Raw genomic sequence first — 10,204 nt, forward strand, 5'->3', positions numbered from 1 at the left:
GAACTCGGGAACCGCGAGATCATGACCCTTGCCAAAGTCAGACGCTTAACCGACTGAGCTGTCTAGGCACCCCTCTTTTTACTATTTTAATATAGTATGTCTTTTGCCATCCTTTTACCTTTAACTTATTTGTATCTTTATACTGAAAGTGGGCTTGCTATAGATGACATTTAGTTGGATATTGAAATTTTTATCTAATCTGATTATTTCTAACTTTTAATTTGGGTACTTAGGCCATTAATATTTAACATCCATACCCACATGGTCGAATAACGAAAGCTCTCCTCTTGCTATTTAATTTTTATTTGTCTTGTCTCTAGCTTCTGCTTTGCTCTTTTGCAGGCTTCTTCTGGATGAATTAACTTTTCCAGTGATTCTCTTTTATTGCCTTTTATGGCCTATTATCTATAACAAGTTAAATACCACTTTGCTCTAAACCAGATACTTAATACAGTACCAGAGAAATTTATATAAATAGCAAGTGATATTATGCCATTTCATTTATAGTATAAAACCTTACACCAGAATGTTTTCATTTCTTTTTTTCCAGACTTGGTGTTGTCGTCATACATTTTTTCAAGTTCAGTAATCTTTTCTTCAGCAATGTCTAATCTTACACTAAGCCCATAAAGCATTTGCTCCACCTCACATATTGTATTTCTCATCTGTAGTAGTTGGATTTTGTCTTTTTACTTTCATATGTGTCCCTATTTTTTTTCCATTAGCCTTTTGAATATGTACAATGCAGTTTCAAAACTGTCTGCCAATTACACCAATTGTGTAATTTATGGGATGATTATGTTTAATTGATTTTTCTAATTATGGGTATTTTCATGTTTCTTTGTATTCATGGTAATATTTGATTGCATGCTAGACACTATTAATTTTTCCTTCTTGGGTGCTGGGTATTTTTATATTCCCAGAAATATTCTTTAGCTTTGTTCTGGTATGCATTTAAGTTATATGGAATCAATTTTATCCTTCAGGGTCTCACTTTAAAGCTGCTGGTATGACCAGAGCTATGTTTACTCTAGGACAAATGTTTTCCTACTGCTGAAACAAAACCTTCTGAGTACTTTACCTGGTGTCTCATGAATTAAAAGGTGCTAAACTCTTGTTGGTGGGAAGAGAAGCCACCCATACCGGTGTGAGCTCTAGGGATTGTTCCCTTTACTCCTACTGGATGGTTCTTTCCTAGCTACATGTATACACTGATCATTATTCAGTTGAAGACTCAGAATGCTCTGCAGATCTCCAGAACACTCTCTCCGTTCAGCTTTCTCTTCTCTGGGACACTTCCCTGGGAATTCCAGCTGCTTTAATATCCCCAGACTCATAGCTGTAGCTCCTCAGCACTGACAGCTCACTAGTCTCTATTTCCATTCCCTCTGGTTGCTTCCTATTCCTCTCTTTTTGTCTCATACCCAATCATCTGCAGGTAATTCCACATGTAATTACCAATTTTGAGGGAATAATTACATCAACTAACTGTGCATCCACTAAATAGAAGTAATGCTCGTAAAGATTTTAATAACATGCAGAAATGTTTACAATCTATACGGTGCAAAAATATTATTAAAATTCTATTTATCTGTATCTCTGAAATAAATGCCTTATGCAAAAAAGGGGGGATGGGTAGGGACTGAGATGAAATACACCGAAATGTTAGCAGCCACGTCTGGATGGTGACATTGTCAGATTTTCTTCTACTTTAGATTTTTTTCCATCTTTTCCAAATTATTATAATAGATATGTATTATGTTTAAAAAGGCAAACTTCGGGGGTTTTTTTATTTTTTAGAATGAAATTTAGGGAGACAAAAAAAATGAGAGACAATTTCGGTAAAAACTACAGAAAGTCAAAGATTATTGCTTCGCCGTCTCCTAGGATCTCATGCACTGTTTTTTGCTTGGCCTTGCAGTTATAAACACACCTCTACGTCCCTCTAATGAAAGCCTGGATTACAAAACATCATGAAAAAAAATAGGAATCGAGCAGCCAGAATTTAGCAAACAACGTTTTATTCTCCTGGTGTCAGGAAGGAGCCAACTCATAAAATGTTAATAGTGCTTTCTTCAGTAATGGCTAAAATGTTCCACCTTGTAATGGAGCTCTGGAAAATGCTTCTGAAACATTCTGGAAGATTAAAGAAAATTGATGGGAGTGAGCTTTAGTTAATGAACTCTACTTTCTCTTGGTTGCCAAATTAAGAGACCTCAGTGGACTATTTGATTCTTAGGTCAGGTTCCTACCATAATCATTTTACAGAGAACAGTAAGTAGTGAAAAGAGGTCCAGAGAATTCATCCACTAATTCACTCAGCCACCAAAAATATACTTAGTGTCTCTGGAGACAGGCACCTACGGAGGGCTGTACAGCTCTTTATAGCTGAAGGAGCACTGTCTCGTTCTTAGGATTAGACGGACCTAAATTCAAACCCTAGCACTGACACTTCAGAAAGTGTAACCAGAGACAAAATTTTAACCCCTCTGAGTATCAGATCTCATCTCAACAAATCATGAAAACAAGTAATCTCACGGGAGTGAGGTGATCAGGAAGTGAATGATATGTGGCAGTTTCTAGCATAGGAAAGGCACTCAAATGTATATTAATCTAACAAAATCTGGGCAGCCATAAAGTGAATAAGATATTTTCTTTCATTCCAGGAGGTCCCCACCTAGCTAGAAGACAAGATATGCACAACAAAAAGAGTTGTTGTAGGTGAAATATAATTGAGCATCCTGATATTTACTATCAAGGATAGAAGCTGAGAATGGGAAGACATCCCAGGGAGCTGAAATGGTCAGAGCATGTAGACTTAAATTGAGTCTCTAGATGCAAGAAAATGTTTTTGAATATATGTACACAATTTTATATATAATGCAGCATCACGTCATGCAGGACATTTACTTTTCTTGTTTATATTCAGATATGTTCAAAATAGCTCTTAAGGCTACAAACAGAACATAGAAACGCAAACAGGAATATATTCAATACTTATAAAAAGTGATACGATCAAGCATATAAAGTACTATTTTCCTTTCAACACTTCAAAAGATATGTACACTTTTTTTGTACAAGTAACATCACAAATAATCACATCTTCACATGCTTTTAACTATTATTTGGACTCAGTGTAAGGCTATTGTCGTTTTCATACATAAAATTTTTCTAGCACTGTAACAATGCACTTTTTCATCAGTGTAAGTCCTCACTCTCATCCTATAAGAGAAAAGCTGAGCAGAGTAAAAAATCAACTCTTCTTATATCTGTCAAAGAATGGAACTTCACAGGGAAAATCGTTGCCCCTCAAACTGGAGAGACAGATAGGCAGATGCCAAGAACCCCAGTTTACCAGAGCAGAAACGCACAAGCAGAAACCTCTGTGGGAACCGTTGCCAGGGTAGGAAAACTTCAACCGTAATTGACAAACTACTGGAGGTTCTACATGGACAACTCTGAGAGTTAAAATGAATCTCTAAAAAAGAAGTAGCGGGGCCCCTGGGTGGCTCAGTCGGTTAAGCGTCCAACTTCGGCTCAGGTCATGATCTCACGGTCCATGAGTTCGAGCCCCGTGTCGGGCTCTGTGCTGACACCTCAGAGCCTGGAGCCTGTTTCAGATTCTGTGTCTCCCTCTCTCTGACCCTCCACCATTCATGTTCTGTCTCTCTCTGTCTCAAAAATAAATAAACGTTAGGGGCGCCTGGGTGGCGCAGTCGGTTAAGCGTCCGACTTCAGCCAGGTCACGATCTCGCGGTCTGTGAGTTCGAGCCCCGCGTCAGGCTCTGGGCTGACAGCTCAGAGCCTGGAGCCTGTTTCAGATTCTGTGTCTCCCTCTCTCTCTGCCCCTCCCCCGTTCATGCTCTGTCTCTCTCTCTGTCCCAAAAATAAAAAAAAAAAAAAAAAAAAAAAAAAAAAAACATTAAAAAATAAATAAATAAACGTTAAAAAAAAAATTTTTTTTTAAAGAAGTAGAATTGGCAAAGAGGAAGGACAGCCCACTGAGTGATGGCTGAGTTATCATCTCAGTTTTAAACAGATTAAGTGGGTGGATCCATTTGGGTGTGATAGATTGTATACATGTGCTGGTCTTTACCACTTCTCAAGATCCAACCACACAGAGTAGTAAAGGGAGTTTAAAAGGTATAGACCCACCACACAAAAGGAAAGAAGGAATGCCTGTAGATGAGGGACTTCTATAACACTGAGAATATGAAAAAAGAGGAGAGGTTTCTGGTTTATTCAGGCCAAACAGGGTAGTGAGGCAGCAGGGAAGAGAAAGGGAGCTATCTTCCACTGCAGATCTTAGAGACTGGAAGGAGAGGGTAGGGACGAGACGCAGAGTGGAAAACTGCCCCAACCTAAAAGTCAACACTGCAAGTTTCCCTTGCCAATCTGACTCACTGAGGGGGCAAGAGCATCCAGACAGATGGAGACACCAAAAACTACACGATCACTAGTTCTCCTGCCCTTCTTTGATTTTTTACGCAACACCATCACCCACCCAACATTCTGTTATCTAGTTATTTGTTCATTGATCCACTATTTACTTTCCCCACAAGCAAGTAAGCACCAGGAAGACAGGACCTTGGTTGTTCTTCAACTCTTTGTCCTTAGTGCCTGGCAAATAGTAAGCACTCGGCCAATATTTATGACATGGGTGAGTGAATGAATGAATGAATGAACCAATCCATCAATGAACAAAAGGGATATTACACAGCGACTTGCTTCTAGCCTCAGGCTTGCCACATTTCCTCCTGAGTCTTGGGGTCTTTGGATTAGTATTGGAAAATTTTCTAAGAGGAGGGAAGATGTGGAGCAAAGTCATCTGGAAGAAGGAGGCACAGGCCATGGAGGGGAGAGAGATTTGCCAGACTAGATCGGGACAGCTTCTGCAAGGCTCTTTCATAATTTTCTTTTCTTTTTTTTTTTTTTTTTTTTTTTTAACGTTTATTCATTTTTGAGAGACAGAGAGAGACAGTGCGCAAACAGAGGAGGGGCAGAGAGAGAGGGAGACACAGAATCCAAAGCAGGCTCCAGGCTCTGAGCTGTCAGCATACAGCCTGATGTGGGGCTCAAACTCAGGAACCACGAGATCATGACCTGAGCCCAAGTCTAACATTTAACCGACTGAGTCACCCAGGTGCCCCTTTCATCATTGTCTGAAAAAAGATCCTCTCTTTCCTCAACTGTATCTCTCATGGCTCTCCATATCAAAGGATGCTTTAATGTAGCTATTATAAATCATTCCCTTGAAATTTCAGATTTTTTTAATTTGCCATCTTCTCCCTGCCGCATTCATGCAGGCCACCAGCTCTGTCCCTCACACAACCCAAGCCTCGGCCATTCAGAGGAGACACAACTGCAGGGGATCAAGGTCATGGCAGGGAAGTCGGGCTGTGTTCCCCACTTCTAAACATTGTTATACAGATCCTTTCTCTTCACAGAGAGAGCAAACGTCTGTCACTCGTGAGTGAGATAATTTTCCCTCCTCGCAACGGGTGCCGAGAGCCCACGAGGATCCAGCGTCCTCGCCTACATTTGAACATAGACCTAGAGAGATTTAGAGGGGGACAAAAATCCACACAGATTTGTTTTAATGAAGTAAACTACCGAAGGGCTGCCAGATTAACCTCCAAGTCTGCACACTGAAGCGACGTCATGGTGCCAGCCCTCACACCCAGGTCTCCTGAGTGTCACCCACAGCCTGAGTCACCGGCTGCCAGACCGGTGGGCTCCAAAGAGTCGCTTGCATTGGCTTATTTCAGTTGACAGAGGCTTCCCCCCGTCCCATCACAGGTCACTTGAATGCAGTGTTAAAGCACCCTGGATGTGATGTTCTACCTGTGAATTATCTTTGCACCACTTTCTATTGCAACCTATTTAACTACGTCACTGAGTCTAAAAACAGACCTACTTCCTTCAGTTCTGCCTTTGATTCCATGGAACCTACAGAGGAAAATGGTACCAGAGGCCACCCTCGTTTTCAAAGACCTCCTACAAGCATGAGCTAAGAACAGGCAGTGGGACCCCAAACTAGAATTACGTCCTCTTATACCCACCTGAAGGCTGGTCTCAGGAGGTGTCTTATAAAACCTAGTTTCACTCACTCATTATGCCTATACCTACTCTTATAGTGGGCTAGTCACTCAATAAAAATGTACGAAGTCTTAACTATTCTTGTTGCAGTAAGGGATATATGGTATTAAAGGCTTGCCATGTCTCCACTTTCCACAGATTTTCTAGGGCAATTCGTGATAGGATGATACATCCTAAATTTCCGGAAGAGTCCTGATTACAAATGTTTTGCAAGCTATGATATATTGCTGCAGAATTTTCTATTTGTCTTTATTAAAAAGGCAATGAAGTGTTGCATATACAGCTTCTTAAGTGAGCACACTTTCTCTAATCTCATTTAAAAAACACAAACAAACAAAGGGATGCCTGGGTGGCTCAGTTGCTTAAGCGTCCAACTTCAGCTCACGGATTGTGGGTTCAAGTCCTGTGTCTGGCTCTGTGCTGACAGCTCAGAGTCTGGAGCCCGCTTCAGATTCTGTGTCTCCCTCTCTCTCTCTGCCCCTCCCCCACTTGCATTCTGTCTCTTTCTCTCTCAAAAATAAATAAACATTTGGGGCCCCTGGGTGGCTCAGACAGTTAAGCGCCGGACTTTAGCTCAGGTCATCATCTCACGGTTTGTGGGTTTGAGCCCCGCATGGCGCTCTGTGCTGACAGCTCAAAGCCTGGAGCCCGCTTCAGATTCTTTGTCTCCCTCTCTTTCTGCCCCTCCCCCACTCTCACTCTGTGTGGGTGTGTGTGTGTGTCTCTCTCTCAAAAATAAATACTAAAAAAAATTAAAAATAAATAATTTTTTTTAAATTTAATTAAAAAAAAAGAAAAAATCCAAAACTTTTATGTGTTATTAAACACCAGAACATAATGGATGAGATCTGTCATATGCAAAACCTTCCTAAAGAGACAATGGTTGCTAGAGCAGAACAAGTAGCCAAAATGACAATATTGATACACATGAAAAGCAAAGGAGTCAAAAGAGAGAAAGTGATCAGATAAAGAGGCACAGAAAATGGGAACCCAAAGAAGAAAAGTGCTTACTAAACATTATCCCGTTAAAGAGATCTAAATGTCCAGGAGAAGGCAAGACATTCCAATGTGTTTGTTTGTTTGTTTGTTTGTTTGTTTGTTTTCCTGCTGGCGAAATTGGAATGTTCCATCAGACCTGGCTGAAATATCCCTCAAGTCTATTCGTGGGTCCTTCCACCAACATGTGCATTACAGTGTGGTTCCCCATGTAACTTTTTTCTAGGCAATATTGTGTTGGCACAAACCACCAGTGAGTTGAGCAATTAGCCAACTGGCCACAACAAGCTCCTTTCATCTTGAAAATTTTCAAGTTCACAACCTAACAAGACAGAATTTAATTTTATAAGTATGTAAAGAAGTTATACAGAGAAACCCACAAACTGGAAAAAAAAAAAAAAAAAAAAGGTCTGGCTAAGTATGTCAATATTTGGTTTGGAAAAAGTGGTCACTAGCTGTATAAAGGACATAAACAACATCTCCACTCCAAAGCACTTGGAGAAGAGTAATAGGTAAGAGATGAATACTTAATGCCATAGGAAATATGAAAACAAAGAAATGATATTTTGCTGAGGAAACCCAGGAAAACATCACAGAGGAAATGGTAATCAACTGAACCTTGAATGATGGATAGGATAATGATGAGCAAAAATTGAGAGAAGTTAAGGTGATTACTCCAATAAAATAAAACATAGAGGTTGAAAAACATCTGCAGAAAGTGGAGAGTAAATCAAATAAGTTTGATATGAACTTAAAATAAGACTAAGTTCGGGGCACCTGGGTGGCTCAGTCGGTTAAGCATCTGACTTTGGCTCAGGTCATGATCTCACGGGTCGTGGATTCGAGCCCTACATCAGGCTCTGTGCTGACAGCTCAGAGTCTGGAGCCTGCTTCGGATTCTGTGTCTCCCTCTCTCCCTGCTCGCCCTGACCCCCCTCACTCTCTGTCTTTCTCTGTCTCTCAAAAATGAATAAACATTTAAAAAAAAATTTAAAAGATTAAGTTCAAATGGCAAAAGACCATGACATACCAGATTGGGGCATCTAAACATTACACGACAACGAGGTAAAACCATCTAAGCTTTCTAATGAAGGAAAGGGCATGATGGAATGATACCATGGGAATTAGGCAAGGCTGAAAAATGAGCCAGAGCTGAAAACTGAAAAAGCACTCTTTTAGCTACCAATAATTTACGTTGTAGTGTAAAAATATTGCATTGATTTTTTTCTACCCAGGTACTTGCAAGAAAGCAAGCTAAAATGAAAAATGGAAGACCAAGGCTTTAGTATATAGATTACAGTGGTATTATAGTAATATGGGGAAACCACGGGAGGACATGAATCCAGGCTTACTTCATAATTTTGACTGAAACCTGCAGGGTCCAGGACATGGTTTTGCAAGAAGAACCTTGCCATAGAGATATTAAAAACTAGAATACATTTACTCTGTAAGTATTCAGCAGAAGGTTAGTATTGCCACCATGTATGTATACCCAAAATCTTTTATGTGGAGTCAGAAAATCTGGAACTCTGAAAAACCGTGTATTTGGGAGTTGGAGCAAAAGGAGAAAGGCAGGAAAACTTTTCTTGAGTCAAAAAAATTTTTTTAAGTCAGATAGAATTGGGGAAAGAGAGGCTATTGTATTGGTCACTGCTTCTCAAAAACCAGATGTTTAAGGGGCACCTGGGTGGCGCAGTCGGTTAAGCGTCCGACTTCAGCCAGGTCACGATCTCGCGGTCCGTGAGTTCGAGCCCCGCGTCAGGCTCTGGGCTGATGGCTCGGAGCCTGGAGCCTGTTTCCGATTCTGTGTCTCCCTCTCTCTCTGCCCCTCCCCCGTTCATGCTCTGTCTCTCTCTGTCCCAAAAATAAAAAAAAAAAAAAAAAAAAAAAAAAAAAAAATGTTGACAAAAACCAGATGTTTAAGAACTTGAGAACTGACCTGAATGCATCTCAGTAAATTCAGTGAAAAGGAAGTATATTTGAAGTCGAGAATTCCATTTCACACAAGCACCATATGTGAAGGCTTGAGCTTTGTAACGTTAACGTGCACACAGTATTGACTATGGAGTGAAAAAAAAACCCCCAAAACAGCAACTATTGTTGGGAAGGCTGTTTAATTCTTTATTACTCAGGAAGTGTCATGGTGTTGCATAAATGAGGGACCCATTTCCAGTTTAGACTTTAAGCAGAAAATAGCATTAACATCAAAGAGAGAGAAAGGCCTCTTCAATCTACACAGTGTGTAGACAACCCTCCCCTTCAAGAAGAAAGGACAGACATGAGGAATAAGACAGAACTTTAGCCCATAGGAGTAGAAAGGGACTTGTAGCATCATGAAGTCATTCTCAGAGTTAGAAAGCAAAGATTGTGAACTCTTGGTCATAGGTTATTAACGAGCAGGAGTCACAACTAGCGATCTCAGCTAAGATCAGGCCAGGAGCAGAATGAAACGAGAGAATGCTGGATGAGCCATACCACCCCCTAAGCAATTCCTTACCTGTGTTCCTTAAAGGTAAGTTGTTAGTTCCCTTAAGACAAAGAACTGAGTATTTCTATCAAAATCTACTATGTGCCCTACTAACTATAACTATACTCACGCCAAGAAGTGTGAATCATTTACTTAAAGGGTAAATAAATGCCACCTTAATTCAGGCTCCATTGGATTTCATCTTCCCAGCCCTGGATAACATTCCAGGCAGATTCTGTAGCGCTCTGGTCTTTTCCAGTTGTAGGTACCACCTCACTTTGATAATTCATAACCATTTTCTGGTAGTAAGGTATTAAAGTACCCAATCCAGTTCAAATTAAAACTGAAATCCCACAGCCTATTCAAAGCTTCTCCCTTCTCCTTACTCATGCCAACAATTAAGGCCTGGAGTCCTAGGTAGGGAAGGAAATGGAAGCATATCTTTGAAATATATCCTGACCATTTCTCCTACTCACGATGTACCTTCTGTTTCTTGCCTGGAACAGTAGAATGAGGATTAGAAGGGCGAAAATTTAAGTATCTTTGCTTACATGGTGGCCACCATGCCTTGTTGTGACCATCCATGGCCATTGCATGAGAAGGTTTGTGAGTTTTTCAAAAACCATCCCTCTGCCCTAAGGG

General features: G+C 40.5%; 1 protein-coding gene across 1 annotated transcript in view; it reads right to left on the bottom strand.

Moving 5' to 3' along the window:
- The window catches only part of TMC1 (transmembrane channel like 1), a 123,342-nt gene extending 117,679 nt beyond the window's left edge, over window positions 1-5,663 (bottom strand). The window contains exon 1 of the mRNA XM_058693236.1: window positions 5,614-5,663. Within this exon, the coding sequence (XP_058549219.1) occupies window positions 5,614-5,663 (50 nt within the window). The remainder of the gene's footprint in view (window positions 1-5,613) is intronic.
- Between the last annotated feature and the right edge of the window lie 4,541 nt (window positions 5,664-10,204).

Source organism: Neofelis nebulosa, chromosome 12 (assembly GCF_028018385.1).
Source record: "Neofelis nebulosa isolate mNeoNeb1 chromosome 12, mNeoNeb1.pri, whole genome shotgun sequence".
NCBI classification, from domain to species: Eukaryota; Metazoa; Chordata; class Mammalia; order Carnivora; family Felidae; genus Neofelis; species Neofelis nebulosa.